Here is an 18334-nt window from a genome sequence, read left to right as displayed (position 1 = left end):
ATGGGATACAGCAAAGGGAGTTCTAAGAGGGAAAGTCACAGCAATACAGGCCCACCTTAGCAAACAAGAAAAAAGTCAAATAAGCAATCTTAAACTACATGTAACAGAACTAGAAAAAGAAGAACAAAGCCCAAAGTCAGCAGATGGAGGGAAATAACAAAAATTGGTGCAGAAATAAATGAAATTGAAACGAAAAACAGTAGAAAGAACCAATGAAACTAAGAACTGGTTCCTTGAGAAGATAAATGAAATTGACAAACCTTTAGCCAGGCTCACTAAGAAAAAAAGAGAGAAGGCTCAAATAAATAAAATTATAAATGAAAGAGGAGAAATTGCAATAGATACGGCAGAAATAAAAGGATATAAGAGAATACTATGAAAAACTATATGCCAACAAACTGGACAATGCAGAAGAAATGGATAAATTCTTAGACCCATACAACCTCCCAAAACTGAATCAAAAAGAAATAGAGAATATGAATCACAAGTAAAGAGACTGACAAAGTAATAAAACAGCTCCCCAAAAATAAAAGTCCAGTACCAGATGGCTTCTCTGGAGAATTTTACCAAACATTCAAAGAAGATTTAATACCCATCCTTCTCAAAATATTCCAAAAAGATGAAGAAGATGGAACACTTCCTAACACATTTTACAAGGTCAACATCACCCGGATCCCAAGCCAGACAAGGACAACACAGAAGGAAAGTTACAGGCCAATACTGTTGATGAACATACATGGAAAAATCCTCAACAAAATATCGGCAAACTGAATACAGCAATACATTAAAGGATCATACACCATGATCAAGTGGGATTTACAGCAGTGACGCAGGAGTGGTTCAACATCAAAAATCAATCAATGTGATACACCACATTAACAAAATGAGGAATAAAAACCACACAATCATCTCAATAGATGCAGAGAAAGCATTTGACAAGATCCGACATCCATTTATGATAAAAACTCTGAATAAAACGGGTATAGAAGGAAAATACCTCAACATAATAAAGACCATATATGACAAATCCACATCATTATTATACTCAATGAGGAAAAACTGAGAGCCATCCCTCTGAGAACAGGAACAAGACAAGGGTGCCCAGTCTCACTACTCTTATTCAACATAGTACTGGAGGTTTTGGCCAGAGCAATTAGGTAAGAAAAAGAAGTAAAAATTATCCAAGTTGGCAAGGAAGAAGTAAAACTCTCATTGTTTGCAGACAACATGATTTTACATATAGAAAACACTAAAGCATCCACTGGAAAACTATTAGAAATAATCAACAACTATAGCAGAGTTGCAGGGCACAAATCAACTTACAAAAATCAGTTGTATTTCTATACTCTAATAACTAACAGAAAGAGAACTCAAGAATATAATCCCATTTACAATCACAACAAAAAGAATAAAATATCTAGGAATAAATTTAACCAAGGAGGTGAAAGACCTATACAATGAAAAGTATAAGACATTACTGAAAGAAATCAATGATGACATAAAGAAATGGATAGATAGTCCATGCACATGGATTGGAAGAATAAACATAGTTAAAATGTCTGTACTACATCAAGCAATCTATAGATTCAACGCAATCCCAATCAGAACCCCAATGACAGGGGCCAGCCTGGTGGTGTGGCAGTTAAGTTCACAAGTTCTGCTTCGGTGGCCCAGAGTTTGCTGGTTCAGATCCTGGGTGTGGACCCAGCATCACTTGGCAAGCCATGCCATGGCAGGCATCCCACACATAAATTAGAGGAAGATGGGCACAGATGTTAGCTCAGGAACAGTCTTCCTTAGCAAAAAAGAGGAGGATAGGTGGCAGATGTTAGCTGATGGCTAATCTTCCTCAAAAAAAAAAAAAGAAAAGAATCCCAACGACATTCTCCACGGAAATAGAAAAAAGATTCCTAAAATTCATATGGGGCAACAAAAGACCCCAAATAGCTAAAGCAATCCTGAGAAAAAAAGAACAAAGCTGGAGGCATCACAATCACTGACTTCAAAATAAAGTAATCGAAACAGCATGGTACTGGCACAAAAACAGACACACAGATCAATGGAACAGAATTGAAAGCCCAGAAATAAAACTACACATCTATGGACAGCTAATCTTCGACAAGGGAGCTAAGAACACACAACGGAAAAAGTAAAATCTCTTCAATAAATGCTGTTGGGAAAACGAGACAGCCACAGGCAAAAGAATGAAAGTAGACCATTAGCTTTCACCATGCACAAAAATTAACACAAAATGGATCAAAGATTTGAGGATAAGACCTGAAACCATAAAACTCCTAGAAGAAAATATAGGCAATACACTCTTTGACATCGGTCTTAGAAGGATCTTTTCAAATACTATGTCTACTTGGGCAAGGGAAACAAAAGGAAAAATAAACAAGTGGATCAAAAAGATTATTCACCATGATCAAGTGGGATTTATACCAGGGACACCAGGATGGTTCAACATCCGCAAGTCAATCAACATGATTCACTACATTAACAAAATGAGAAACAAAAACCACATGATCATCTCAATAGATGCAGAGAAAGCATTTGACAAGACCCAACATCCATTTATGATAAAAACTCTCAATAAAATAGGTATAGAAGGAAAGTACCTCAACATAATAAAAGCCATATATGACAAACCCACAGCCAACATCATACTCAACAGACAAAAACTGAAACCCATCCCTCTCAGAACAGGAACAAGAGAAGGGTGCCCACTTTCACCACTCTTATTCAACATAGTACTGGAGGTTTTGGCCAGAGCAATTCAGCAGGAAAAAGAAATAAAAGGAATCCAAATAGGCAATGAAGAAGTAAAATTCTCGCTGTTTGCAGATGACATGATCTTATATATAGAAAACCCCAAAGAATCCATAGAAAAACTATTGGAAACAATCAACAGCTACAGCAAACTTGCAGGGTATAAAATCAACATACATAAATCAGTAGCATTTCTATACACTAACAACGAACTAACAGAAAAAGATCACAAGAACTCAATCCCATTCACGATCGCAACAAAAAGAATAAAATACCTTGGGATAAATTTAACCAAGGAAGTGAAAGATCTATACAACGAAAACTACAAGACTTTCGTGAAAGAAATTGACGATGACATAAAGAGATGGAAAGACGTTCCATGTACATGGATTGGAAGAATAAACATAGTTAAAATGTCCATACTACCTAAAGCAATCTACAGATTCAATGCTATCCCAATCAGAATCCCAATGACATTCTTTACAGAAATTGAACAAGGAATCCTAAAATTCCTATGGGGCAACAAAAGACCCCGAATTGCTAAAGCAATCTTGAGAAAGAACAACAAAGCTGGAGGCGTCACAATCCCTGACTTCAAAACATACTACAAAGCTACAGTGATCAAAGCAGCATGGTACTGGTACAAAAACAGATGCACAGATCAATGGATCAGAATTGAAACCCCAGAAATAAAACCACATAGCTATGGTCAGCTAATCTTTGACAAAGGAGAGAAAGTCTCTTCAACAAATGGTGCTGGGAAAACTGGACAGCCACATGTAAAAGAATGAAAACCAACCATTCTTTTTCACCATTCACTAAAATAAACTCAAAATGGATCAAAGACCTAAAGTTAGGCCTGAAACAATAAGTCTTCTAGAAGAGAATTTCGGCAGTACACTCTTTGACATCAGCTTCAAAAGAATCTTTTCGGACACCATAACCCCTCAGATGAGGGAAACAATAGACAGAATAAACAAATGGGACTTCATCAGACTAAAGAGCTTCCTCAAGGTAAATGAAAACAGGATTGAAACAAAAAAAACAGCCCACTAATTGGGAAAAAATATTTACAAGTTATTTATCCGACAAAGGGTTAATCTCCATAATATATAAAGAACTCACACAACTCAACAATAAAAAATCAAACAACCCAATTACAAAATGGGCAGGGGACATGAACCGACATTTCTCCAAAGAAGATATACGGATGGCCAATAGACACATGAAAAGATGCTCATCATCACTAATCATCAGGGAAATGCAAATCAAAACTACACTAAGATATCACCTTACACCTGTCAGAATGGCAAAAATATCCAAAACCAAGAGTGACAAATGTTGGAGAGGCTGTAGAGAAAAAGGAACCCTCATACACTGTTGGTGGGATTGCAAACTGGTGCAGCCACTATGGAAAACAGTATGGAGATTCCTCAAAAAGTTAAAAATAGAAATACCTTATGACCCAGCCATCCCACTACTGGGTATCTATCCTAAGAACCTGAAATCAGCAATTCCAAAAGTCCCATGCACACCTATGTTCATCGCAGCATTATTCACAATAGCCAGGTCATGGAACCAAACTAAGTGCCCAGCAACTGATGATTGGATAAAGAAGATATGGTATATATGTACAATGGAATACTACTCAGCTATAAAAAAGGACAAAGTCGTCCCATTCACAACAACATAGATAGACCTTGAGGGTATTATGTTGAGTGAAATAAGCCAGACAGAGAAAGACGAACTCTGTATGACTCCACTCATAGGTGGTGGTTAACATATGGACAAAGAGAACTGATCGGTGGTTACCAGGGGAAAGGGTGGTGGGGGGAGGGCACTAGGGGTGAGGTGGTGTACCTACAACATGACTAATAATAATGTACAACTGTAATTTCACAACGTTGTTAACTGTCATAATCTTAATAAAAAAATAAAAAAATAAAAATAAACACGTGGGCCTTCAACACACTTAAGAGTTTCTGCAAGGCAAAGGAAACGAGGAACAAAACGCAAAGAAACCCAACAACTGGGAGAAAATATTTGCAAATCATACATCCGACAAGGGGTTAATCTCCAAAATACATAGAGGACTCAGACAACTCCACAACAAAAGAACAAAACAACTCGATCAAAAAAGGGGCAGAGGATATGAACAGACATTTTCCCAAAGATATAGAGATGGTCAATAGGCACATGAAAAGATGTTCAACATCACTAATCATTAGGGAAAGGCAAATCAAAACTACAATGAGATATATTACACCTGTTAGAATGGCTATAATTACCCAGACAAAAAAACAACAAATGTTGGAGAGGATGTGGAGAAAAAGGAACCCTCATATACTGCTGGTGGGAATGCAAACTGGTGCAGCCACTATGGAAAACAAGATGGAGATGTCTCAAAACATTAAAAATAGAAATACCATACAATCCAGCTATCCCACTGTTGGATATTTAGGCAAAGAAATTGAAATCAAGAATTCAGAGAGACTTATGCACCCCTATGTTCACTGCAGCATTATTCACAATAGCCAGGACATGGAAGCAACCCAAGTACCCATTGATTGATGAATGTATAAAGAAGATAAAAATGTGGTGTATACACACACACACACACACACACACACACACACACACACACACAAACGGAATACTACTCAGCCACATAAAAGGACAAAATCATCCCATTTATAACACAGATGGACCTTGAGGCTACTATGTTAAGCGGAATAAGCCAGAGACAAAGACAAACACCGTATGATTTCACTCATATGTGGAAGACAAACACATGCACAGAGAGATCAGACCAGTGGTTACCAGAGAAGGGGATGGGTGGGGGGGCCTAAGGGGTAAAGGGGCACATTTATATGGTGACTGACAAATAATAATGTACAACTGAATTTCACAATGTTACAAAGTATTATGACCTCAATTAAAAAGCAAACAAAAACAACCTACTTCTCCTTCCTAGTCTTTCCTGGCAAAAGATTCTCAAAATACTCAAGGAGCTGTAACTGAGGAAGCATACCCGAGGAGCCTCAGCTGCCTTTGGACCTGATTTAGATCCTGGATCTCGAGGTGTGGGGGATCTCAGGCAAGGGGGAATGTATTTTTGCGTTTGAGAGGAATATAAATCAATGTGTGGCCAGAGGTTGGCCTGAAGAGGTTTCAAAACACGTCCATAATTACCTGACATTCCTCCCAATAAGAGGGAGGGTATCTATGCCCCTCCTCTTAAATCTGGGAAGAAAGTGGTAACTGTTGAAACCAACAGAATAAGGAAGAAATGATGCTATGTGACTTCTGAGGCTAGGTCATAAAAGGCAGTGAGGTTTCTGCCTTGTTTCCTGGAACACTGTACTTGAGCCCTGAGCCAGTGTGTCAGAAGTCCGACTACCCTGAGGCTGCCATATGTGAAGAAGCCAGGCCACATGCCAGTACTCCGCTCAGCAGTTCTGGTCTTCAAGTCATCCCAAGCCCAGACCACCTGCCATGTGAGTAAATCAGCACTCAAGACGATTCCACACCCCAGCAGGGAAGTCATCCCTGCCTTTGAGTCTCCCCATAACCCAAGTGTTGGGGTAATCTGTTATGTGGCAAATAGTAACTTTAAAAAGAATACCGTGTGATAGACAAAATACCTGTGGACCAAGTGCAGCCCACAAGCAGACAATTAATGCTTGTTTGGTTTTTTGGGGGGGGGGGGGTCTAATTGATCAATCAATCTTTATAGTGATGGGGCTTTGTCAATTTCACCGTCTAGTTCTGTTTTACTTTTATCACATATTTCAAATCAATGGCTCCTATATCTTTTTGGTTTATTTGGTCAGTTTATTAACGTAAAACACTCTTCTTTGCCCCTTTCAGTGCTTTTCACATCTTCCATTTTGTATACTAATAGGACTGATACTTCTATATTCTCCTTGTTAAGCCCCACCTGGCAGGGGTTTTTCAAGCCTTTATTTTCATTCTTCTAATACTATTTTAAATACGTTTTTAGGTTGGATTTGATTTAAATTTTTTAACCCCTTGTGATATTGTCTTCCGATAAATTGAAACCATCCACTTATATTGTTTGATTTCTCTTCCTAGAATCTTTTTTTTTTTTTTATGAGGAAGATTGTCACTGAGCTAACATGTGTGCCCATCTTCCTCTGTTGTGTATGTGGGTCGCAGCCTCAGCATGGCTGATGAAGGCAGGTCTGCGCCTGGGATCTGAACCTGCGAATCCAGCCCACTGAAGCAGAGCACACCGAGCTTAAGCACTACACCACTGGGTCAGCCCCCTTAATTTTTTTTTTTATAAATGTTTTTGGGGCCAGCCCTGTGGTGCAGTGGTTAAGTTCCCACACTCTGTTTCAGCAGCCTGGGGTTCACAGGTTTGGATCCCAGGCACAGACCTACACACCACTTATCAAGCCATGCTGTGGAGGCATCCCTACAAAATAAAGGAAGACTGGCACACATGTTAGCTCAGCGACAATCTTCCTCCAGCAAAAAGAGGGAGAGTGGCAACAAATGTTAGCTCAGGGCCAATCTTCCTTACTAAAAAATAAATAAGTGCTTTGTGATTTCTTTTTTCCCCCCATTTTGGAAGACGGACTATGTTAAAAAAAATTTTTCTCTAACAGACTAAAAATCATATACTCTAATTCCATTCTTCTAGAAGTTCTTAAACCTTTCTGTCTCAGGATTCTTTTACACACCTAGATTACTGAGGACCACAAAATTGCTTATGTGGGTTACATCTATCATTATCATATAATTCACCTGAAAATAAAAATAAACCAATGCTATATTAACATCAAATTTTTGTAAAAAACAAAAAAAATCAGTGAGAAGCGTGGCAGAATTTAACGTTTTTGTAAGCCTTTTAATGCCTGCCTTAATAGAAGACAGGTGGATTCTCATAGCTGCATCAGCATTCACTCTGTTGTCCTGTCATTGTCATGTAGCCCCTGGAAAACTCCACCATACACATGTGGCAGGAGAACGTCAAAAGCAAAGCATGTCTTAGTTTTCTTAGCGAAAATAGTTTTGTCTTTGAAGAGTCTCTCTAAAATCACTGAGCTTGCTCTTTTAACTCTGTTTTAAGTATCATGTTCTTCATCTATGAGCCTGGGGCCTCTCTGGTGATTTTGGCTTTTCTCCAACGTTGGGCAACACCTGGTACTGTGCTGCAGATCCCTGGAATTTCCTGCTCGCCCATCTGAACCCTGTCTGCCGCAGCTGCCAGTAAAAGGGTGAGACGTGCTGCCAGCTCTGATATGCTAGTAGCTAACCTTCTCAGTACTGGCATCCTCTTCCTTATGGAGTGTAACAGGGTCTACATCTTCCCCTTGAATAAGGCACTTTGATTCATTCTCCCGTATATTGGTATCAGTTTAGCAACAAGTTCAACCAGTTTCCTTGCTTATCAATGCTTCCTCAATCCCATTTCTTTCTCTTATGTTAGTTTTTCATCTCAGAACACATCCTGTAAATGATGTATCTAATTATTTCTTACACAGTCTAGGCAGTAAAATTTGAGGTGGTGCATTTTTAAAGTGGCTCTAATTTGCCCTCTCAGATTCTTCCCAAACTGACCTAATTTTACCTATAGAAAGTATGAAACATACCTTCAAATCTAGTCATGTCAACTTCTTCACTGCTCTCCAAATATGAGAGATTCATGCCATAACCTAGAACCTATACTTTTGTTTACTACTCCCTTTTTTAATGCCCTCTCTGCTTATTCAACAATTTACAGCTCAAGGTCAAAGAACTAATTCCAACCACCTCCATTCAACATTTACATAGCAAAGGCAGACTTGGGGTGGGGGTAGGAAGTCCCCCAAATCAGTCACCTAATTGAGCTAAAACAGGCCGAATAGTCAGAAATTCTACTAAATTTTCAAAGTCTACTTTAAAGTCAGATGTCTAATGAAGCTAGTCTACCCTGATCTTGCCTTCTAATAGTTCCCTCAGAACCCCAGAAGTCTGAATTTAGAATGGTCCTTAGCAACCTATATCAACTACCTCATCCTACAAATGAAAAACTGCGGCACAGAATAGTTACTGCTTGTCTATGGTCAAATGGATAACATGCAGAAGCCTAAAATTTTCTGATTCCACTTCCAGAATTTTGTTCACCTCGCTACATTAAGCATCCAAGTTCAACACTCTACCATTATTTCATGTACTTGTTTTAACAGTTTGTTTTAATCATTTGTTTTAATAGTTCTCCAGGTGACATTAATATCCTACCTGGGCTCAGAATCACTGATATTGAGTCTCTCAGGCTATAAGGAATTTGGATTTTATTTGTAATCTAAGAATGAAACTAGTAGGACTGATGTACTTGTTGTTAGGGGAAGAAGCAGAGGGGCAAGAACAGAAAATCCTCCATCCTGGAAGTTTTAAGAGATTGAATGAGCATTTATCAGCAAAGCTACATTAAGTGGAAGCTTAACCATGAGACGGTGATGGCCAAAGCCAGAAGTCTGATTGTTAAGACACACTAAACAATCAATAGGTACTGTCAGGTCGAAGGGAAAAGAAAATCTACAAAAGAGGGAACATTTGAAGTGTAAACTGCTCCAAAATAGACTTTATTAATCTATGAGTTATTCGACTAAATGGGGACTTATTTATGCCCTTGTATTGCCATCATATGTAAATCATGTAAAGATTTAGTCTTTCAATTAACATTTCAAAGACAGAGAGCCTACTTACAAAGTAAAAATGTTGTCTTCAACTGACTTAAAACCTAAACTACAAGCCCCATATTTTGACAGTTATATTAATTAATCCAAAGGAAAGTTTGAAGTTGCTTTTATTTCACCTGGAATATATTTTTCCTTTCAAACTAAATATGGATAATAATAAATTGATATAGGAATACAACAATAAAGATTATTCTAACTCAAAAATATTTATATCTTAAAGCAACTGAAATTTGAAATATACTGTTTCATCAACTAGGTAATTTTCAAGTAATGCTCTTTTGCCTTTAATTTAAACTCTGAATACACCAGTCGCTTATTCTGAGTTCTCTCATTTGCCTGCATTCTTGCCATTTTCCCTATATGATGATGACAGGTCAGGTTATTTTAACCTTAGTGCTGTGGGAAAACATCCGGCTCCACTTCTCTCATTTATCGTATCCATCTGGTGCCTCTAGGCATTTCGATTTTATAAGGCACAAAAACAAACTCAGTGCGAAGTTGTTTCTAGTCCTCTTCAGTTAGCTTTGCAATATAAATGATATTTTTATGGTAAAATGGAGTATTTGATAAAGTCACGATAAAATCAATTATCCCAAACAATAAAACATATCTATGGCTGGCCCCATGGCCTAGTGGTTAAGTTCGCACGCTCCGCTTCAGCGGCCCAGAGTTTTACTAGTTCAGATCCTGAGCACGGACACGGACATGGCACTGCTCATCAGGCCATGCTGAGGTGGCGTCCCACATGCCACAACTAGAAGGACCCACAACTAAAATATGCAACTATGTACTGGAGGGATTTGGGGAGAAAAAGCAGCAAAAAAAAAAAAAGAAGATTGGCAACAGTTGTTAGCTCAGATGCCAATCTTTAAAAAAAAAAAATAAAACATCTAATTGAAAAATCAATGCAAATTCATAGCATTTAATATTTAAGCTCAATATTTCATTCAGTTGAATATTTAAATTCAAAATACAGTTTTAAACAAGAAAATTACCTTTCAAAAGATGATTCAGGTCCATTGTGTCATGTAAGACTTTTTCTTTATATCTGTGGTCTAAACTGGGCTCTAACACTGAAGACTTGGAGGTGAGACTGGCCTCGTGTTTTTCCTTCCCTTTTTTGGCCGATTTCAAAGATTTTGAATTATTTTTTAAGTCCTCAACATTTTCATATACTTCTTGACTCACGTTTTCTTGCCTTTTAACTTTTACTTTCTGATCGTTTGACGCACCCAGTTCAAAAGACTGAACAGGGCTGATGTCTGGAGTCGACAGAGGAGTTACATCTGTGACAGTATCTTCAGATTCCTCAGGGTATTCCCCGACTTTTGGGTTACGACTTGAAGGTTGTGTTCCTGCTGATTTTCTTCCTGGTTTATACTTCTGTTTTGGTGACAAGCGGGTTACACCAGATAGACGGTGCTTTAATGAGCGAGATGAATCAGATGTGCAGCTACCAGACCCTGCATCCGAACAATCTGTACCTGAACTTGAAGACGAGGAGGACAACGAGGAAGAGGAGGAAGACGAACTACTTCTGGAATGCGTTTTACTTGCGCCTTTTTTAAAGTTATTAGTTGTTTTAGCTGACTTGGACCTGACATGATGTTTTCTTCCATCGTCACTGCTCTCCTCTCCATCTGTATAGTAATCATCTTCACCTTCTTTCGCAATTTTGGGAATTCTATTTGGAACAGGCAAGTGTATTTTATGTCCTACTGCAGCATCACACAGTGTTTTTGATCTTGAAGAAGTGGCCAATGATAAAGAATTTCTGGTTTGTATATTATCATTATTAGAGTGTTCTTCCGAAGGAATTTTCTCTTTTCTTTCATTTCCTTTCTCAGTAAGATAATTTCTTTGTATTCCAAATTTCAAGTTTTCTGCATCTTCATCTATTCTCTCTTTAGGGTCATCATTTTGCTTGTCAAAAACTAAGCTACTTTCACACTTCTCTGCTTCTTCAAAGTCACTGTCAAAGAAAGAATGGTCCACTTCACCTTCTGATATATCTCCAAACCGATCCATGATGGTAAAAATCTATCTGAAAAAGAGGAAAGTTTAACCATCAGACTAAAGGGTAATTTCCAAATGCTTTTCATTTTTATACAGTAATTGCATAATTTTCCCAAACTGAGAAGTTTGGTTAATATATAAAGAGAAACATGACCCAAAAAAACACAAAAACCAATAACTCAGTGAAGTGATAATGGGGCTACAGGGGTAACAGCAAGTTGTACTAATGATTTGAAAAAATAAGTCTAATAGTTCAGTTCAAAGAAAATAACAGATCATCAAGGCAGGCATATTACAAATATGGATACCGAGGTGAACCCTAAGGAAAATCTGCCTTCTGTAAATTACGTACAGTTAGAGTTCAGAACAAGAAAGGATGGTGTTAAAACCTCCTAAGATCAGCTAAGAAAGCCCAAACACACAGTATTTTAGTGGAAACAGTTGAAGGAAGGTTGACAAACTTCCCCGTGTCAGGACCTATCTTTGTCCTGTTCTCCTCCTTCACTGCAGTCGGTGGGGAAGAAGCAGGAGACAACCCGTTCAAAATAAAAGCTCCCCTCTCTCTTCTTAAAGAGGAACAAAAACTGTACGGCACACATGCAGGCTGTACAGGTAGCTCAGAGTCAAACCTCTGAAAATTTAATCACCTGTGACATAACCACATACAGAGGATGACAGGGGAAGAGTCTCACTATGTTAAAGGAGTCTGGGATAAGATATATTTCATCACAGACAAGTTACCCAAAATGGAAAAATTAAAGTATATTATTTAGACACATGGAGTTAAATATTAGAAGAAATGGAAAAAATGTTCAAAGTAGTTGCCTCGTGCACGGTGCAGGGACCACTGTTTTACATACAGACCTTAAATTACTAGCTGAGCTGTAAATTTATGTATGTACTACTATGATAAAAATTAAAATTGCTTTGAAAATATTTAAATACTGCATACGGCTGGAATTAAATCGGAAACGTCACTATAAAGTCATAGCCTCTAAAAGTACTTTTCTTTCTTATTGGTGTTAGCAGCAGTGTCATACTATTACTAATAATCTTAATTCAGAGCGTGACTTCTAATGTTATTCTCCACCAAAAAAAACCAAGGATTCCTTGGAAGGCAGCTGATTCCATTTCTAGAGGCAAAGAAAAACAAGAAAGGCCTGGAGTATCTCATTGTTGCCAGAAAGCACAGTATTCAAATATGCCTGGGATAGTAGTAATAAAACAAAGGATCCAGTTTAAAGGGGCTTCCACTTTCTAAGGCAGACAATTTAGCACTGAAAAACAGAGAACACAAAATATACATAAAAATGAAAAAGTAATTCTGTGGCAAGTCATGAGTCCATAATGACCTTGAAAGCAGGCAAAGGAGTTATGTCAAAGGAAAGGTATATGTAAATTTCTCATAATAACATATAGTTAACAATCCAATTACATGCTCACTATACTCAAATTATGATTAATCCCATTATATCAAATGAAGCATTAAAAGATTATGTAATCTGTATCCTAAATCAGCCATGATACTCTGCAGCCTTTATTTAAATGACTCTGCGACCTACAAAAACAAGTATAGATGTGATTTTAAAATCAATCAAACTCATACATACCATTAATACTAATGTGATAAATATGATAGGTTAAAGTATGTGTGAAATACATTTTATCATTGGATAATTTTGTCTGCCTTTAAGATTTTAAAGAATTGAAGAGATTCTGATGGATTAAACTTATAAAATTTTAACTGTCCTCAACTTTTAAATGCTTAAGGGAACCCAACTGATTAAATCAGTAAGTTTAGACTTATTAGGTTTATAAACAACAGCTTAGTGCTTAGAAAAATTTCTGTCATTAGATCTATAAGTGTGCCTTGTTGGGTGTTTAGGTACTTAAGTTTTCCTTTTTGATTTTTCTTAAGAAAATCAAATACACTACAATTGTAATTGTGCTGTCAATTAAGCAAGTTTGCAAACGGTGTACAATGTTCAGGGAAATTTAAGCTAGGTGAAAATTAAAGTACAAGTGAGTTCTGAAATTCTAACACACTATTAGATTTAAACTGAAATAAGATGTGTTAGGTAGATCTTAAAGATTTAATAAAAATTAGATTATAAAACTTAGACCTAATAAATATTAAAATACAAGAAATATTACTTCCCATAACATATGCCTTTTTTACATTTTAAAATTCAAATTGACAGAAGGGAGCCTCTTCCCCAAATCCTCAAAAAAAAAGATGTTTAATAAGGTTTTAGATGTCATATTTATCCACATTAAAATCAAAATTTACTCTCTAAGGAATTTATAAAAACTGAAACTTGTCTCTTTTAAAGGCATTTGACAATTAATTTTCAGAACCACAAAAAAGCCATAAACCTTTCAAATCAGTTACCTTCATTTCTGGAAATTTATTCTAAGAATATAATATTAAAAAGAGGGAATGGTATTGATTACAGCATTCGTTGTAATACTGAAGAAAACTTAAATAGAAAAATATTATGATTCCATCAAAATAATTATTTAAATCGGGAGTCAGCAAACTACTGTGCGTGGGCCAAATCTGGCCTGACATTTGTATCTGTAAAGAAAGTTTTACAGGCACACAGCCCCACTCATGGGTTTTGGTATCGTCTCTGAGAGCTTTTTGCACTACAACTGCAGAGTTGAGAAGCTGTGACAGAGACTATACGGCCCACAAAGCCTAAAATATTGACCAACTGACCCTTTACTGAAAAAGTCTGTGGACTCCTGAGTTAGGTGACATATCACATGAAAAACATGGAATACAAAACTGTTAACCATACTGGATTAATAATACAATTTACACATTTAAACAAAAACTATAGAAAAAAAAGGCAAAATTAAGAGTTGACCTGTTAAAAGAAAAATCAACAATTCCACTGCATTTTTTTATATTTCCACTACTATTACCTAATAGTGTCCATGCAATAAATTAAGCAAATAAGTGATGACCGGGAGTGTGCGCAGTGAAAATGAACTGAGTCAGACAAACCCAGGCTCAAACTTGGTTCTGCCACTTCCTGGTTGTGTGTTCCTGGGCACATGCACAAGAATGTTCATCAGAGTACTGTTTCTAATAGCAATGAGTTAGAAAAAAACTCAACGTCTAGTAAGAGGAAAATGGATACGCAAAATGTTGCATATGATATGCCATATATCAGTCAAAAAGGATGAGCTGAGATCTACACAAATAACATTTACTAAAAGAGCAGAATTAAATGAACAACAATACGATTATGTAAAACTTAAAAACATAATACCAAATTCCTCACAGTCACGAACATATAAATAAAGTTATACAGTAAACATCTAGGAGTATGAGCCTATGAGAGGAGGGGAGGAATGAGGTTGGAAAGCGGGATAAAGGAGAAAAATAAAGAACCTGGGCAGAGGCCTGTGATCACGGGTCATTACCAACTTAAATAGTACGAGTGATCATTATCAATCCAATTCTGCCCACCTATGAGAAAAATGAGAAATCAAAACAGTCCGTGAATGGTGGATAGCTCTTATAAACAGTCATCAAATTCCAAAAAAAGTTACACTTTTTTGTAAGACAATTCACCCTTTAATCCAAAATGCCAGGGGCTGGAATAAAAAAGCGTTGTAGTCACTGTTTTTTCCTTTCCCACTTTGTTACATGGTTAAGAATACTTTTGCGATTAAAGAAAATTTTTTAAGTTTCTTCAAATTTTAAAAACAAATGGCTTCATAGCATGGCCCAGAGCATAAATTTTCCTACTCAGTTTAAAAAAACAAATCATCCAAATCATTCCAACTTCCATCCCCAGAAAAACTTGTTCACATTTTTAAGGAAATAAAATTCCTCACATAACTAAGTCTCACTTGTGTCAGTGCTGTTCCTCTACTGCTGCTGACAGCTAAAATGTACTGAGTACTCATATGTTAGTTAGCACTGTTCTAAGCACATTCTGAGTATTAACTCATTTAATCTTTATAACAACTTTAAGAGGTTTTACCATTCCCACCGGCCAACGAGGAAAATGAGGGAGAGCAAGAACTTGCTCAAAGTCACCCAGCTGGTAGGTGGCTCGGGCCGGACTCGAAAGCAGGCACGCTTTAAGGATCACGGTATCAACCACTGTTCTGATCTGCTTCGAAGGACAGTCCTTCCATAGGCTAGGATCTGAGATTTGGGGGTTTTTCTGACCTTTAAAACATACTGCTTCAATATCTATCATTTATTTGATGGTAAACAGTAGGCAAGTCCTCTCGTCACCGGGATTTTTAAAGGGAAACAGGACCTGTTTAGCAGTTGATTTTAGGAGGAGTTCTTTGCGAAAAAGGATGGTCTGTACAGTTAAAATTAGATACACATGTCAGCGTTTGCCACACATTTTGCTGGACTTATTCACCATGCAGCAGTTTTCCTCTAATAAAGTAAACTGCAACAAATCTCACTGGCCCACAAATTCAATCACCCAGTAGCCTTAGGTAAATTAAGAAGTGTTAATCTAGGTAACCAGAACTTAGACTCTGAATTAACTGTGGTTCCCCGATCCCAATCTGAGCTTGTGATCAAACCCCCTTTCCAGAGAGAGTAGGGAATTCCAAGGGTATTTCTGGAAAGGAGAGGGACAATTCTGGAAGTCACTAAACTAGAAATGTTTCCAGCACGCCTGCTTTTTCTGTGTGACGTATCAGAAGAACTTCTGTTAGTGACCCCTGACGAGCTTCGTGAGACCATGTAAAGTCCCTCATGCCCGTGCAGGCACATAATCAACCTCTGGGCCAACAACTCTTCCTACCCTCCCAGCTCCCCAAGGGTCCTGAAAGGAAAAGATTCTACCCTACACATTAGGAAGGAAGGAACCAAGGCCTAGCAAATTCAAATGACTTGGTCACTTTAAATCATTAGTTTGTGGCAAGTATGCGTCTACGACATCAAGCTTTATCAAACTTGTGAATAAAACTGAAAGATTCTGGATAAATGGAAAAGAAGCTAATACTCATACAGACTCTATTACATGCCAAGCACTGTTCTAAGCACTTATTCACTGCACAACTCATTTAATACTGGTAAAAACTCTGAAGTCAGAGATGAGGAAACTGAGGCACACAGAGGTTAACTAACACGCTCAAGATCACACAGCTAGAAAGCAGTAGCGAGGATGTGAATCCAGGCAGCCTGGCCAGAGTCAACACTCTTAATGATGAGACTATACTGAAACAAGCAGAGGAAAATGAGTAAGCCAAAACCTAGTGGGGAGGGATAGTCTAAAACAGCCAAATAACAGCAGCACAGATAGAGAATGGGAGAAAGTGAGGAGGGAAGGTGCACTGAGGACCCCAGGTTAAAAGCAGGTTCATCGAAAAAAGACTTGGAGCTCACAAGTGGCAAAAGCATGACTTGGAAACCAAAAGACTAGAATGTTCATCAGTCACACTGGGATAGCAATATACAGTCTATGACAACCTGCATTATATTCTGCTGGGTCAAACCACTTCTTGAACAAAGAATTTAGTTCCGGGTACTATGGCAGAGTCTAGAATCGAAGTCACGATAAATGGTTCACAGAACGAGGAGCTCATAGCTGATAAAGGCAATGACTAAGGGGAAGGGTGTATTCAGATACTCGAAGGACTGTGAAAGGAAAAAAGGATTTTAGGGGCCGGCTGGTGGCACAGCAATTAAGTGCGCACATTCCACTTCAGCCGCCTGGGGTTCACCAGTTCGGATCCCGGGTGCGGAAATGGCACTGCTTGGCGTGCCATTCTGTGGTAGGCATCCCACATAGAAAGTGGAGGAAGATGGGCACGGATGTTAGCTCAGGGCCAGTCTTCCTCAAAAAAAAAAGGAAGAAAAAAGAAAAGAAAAAAAGATGTTAGAGCTGGTGTTTGTAGTTCCAGAGGTGGAACTCGCATCAACACATAGAGTGCATAAGAGAGGTGCTCTGAGATGAACATAAGAACTGCTCAAGAATGGAATGGGCAACTTTCTAAGATTATGAGCCATAAGTCACTAGGTAATGCTGGAGCAAAGATGAATGTCCACTTGCTGGGATGCTGCAGAGGGAATTCACGCAGTAAGAGGACGTGATCTTTCCCAACCCTAATATTTTATGACGGAGGTCTAAATCCCAAAGTCTATCGGTAAGCCAAATGATTACAGATACTCCTTTGAAATCCCTGTTTTTTACAGCTAACAGTTTCCTGCCTTGCTTGTCTCCTTACCAGACTGGCAACTCCTAATATCTTGTTCATCTTTATATCCCCAGTACCTAAAGTAGGACCTGACAAATTACGCATTCAAAGAGTATTTATCCCATGAAAGAGTTTGGAGTTGAGAGACTTAAAACTGAGCCCTAGTTCTGCTCTTTGCAGCTATGTAAGCAGAAAAATCACCTCCTTTTCCTTGGTAGTTTCCCACAATGGTCCCTCACCTGCCCCAACACACATCAGAATTAACTATCCTCTTATCTGTTTACATGGTTCATGCAGTCCCCAATAGCTGTAAACATCGCCTTCTTAAGTGGTCACGATTCATGAGAGGTGGTCGACAGTCCAGTGCCTGGGACTTTTCAGGTTTAAATTTAGGTTCCTAATATCCAACCGATAGGGTTATTGTAAGGATTTAAACATTCCGGTGATTTAACTTGATTTACGGAAAAGTCATTCAACGATCCCGTCCACTGCGCAATCCTTTCGATAATACTTACTCCAAGGCGAGATTCAATTTACGTTAGAGAGTCATAAAAATAAGGAGTTAATAAGACAGTAAAGATTCTCTTTACTACAACATATTGGGAAAGGGTAAAAGTTAAAAGACAGTTCATCAGACCACAGGAACCCTTGTG

The 18334-nt window shown here is 38.0% G+C and overlaps 1 protein-coding gene and 1 long non-coding RNA gene across 7 annotated transcripts in view; one reads left to right on the top strand and one right to left on the bottom strand.

The window, feature by feature from the left end:
- Positions 1 to 18334, bottom strand: part of CFAP97 (cilia and flagella associated protein 97) — a 36727-nt gene that overhangs the window by 17536 nt on the left and 857 nt on the right. For 3 of the 6 annotated variants that reach the window (XM_070599061.1, XM_070599064.1, XM_070599062.1), the window contains exon 2: positions 10475 to 11523. In XM_070599061.1, coding sequence (XP_070455162.1) covers positions 10475 to 11507 — 1033 coding nt within the window. In that variant the 5' untranslated portion in view covers positions 11508 to 11523. The remainder of the gene's footprint in view (positions 1 to 10474; positions 11524 to 18334) is intronic. The other 3 variants (XM_070599063.1, XM_070599067.1, XM_070599066.1) reach the window with 1 other exon arrangement.
- Positions 6130 to 9376, top strand: LOC139080147 (uncharacterized). The gene is made up of 2 exons (XR_011534404.1): positions 6130 to 6266; positions 7868 to 9376. It is a non-coding gene; the product is annotated as an uncharacterized lncRNA (long non-coding RNA).

Source organism: Equus przewalskii, chromosome 28 (genome assembly GCF_037783145.1).
Source record: "Equus przewalskii isolate Varuska chromosome 28, EquPr2, whole genome shotgun sequence".
Classification (NCBI taxonomy): Eukaryota; Metazoa; Chordata; class Mammalia; order Perissodactyla; family Equidae; genus Equus; species Equus przewalskii.
Note: the sequence above shows the minus strand (reverse complement) of the source record. Positions and strands in the feature narration are given on the sequence as shown.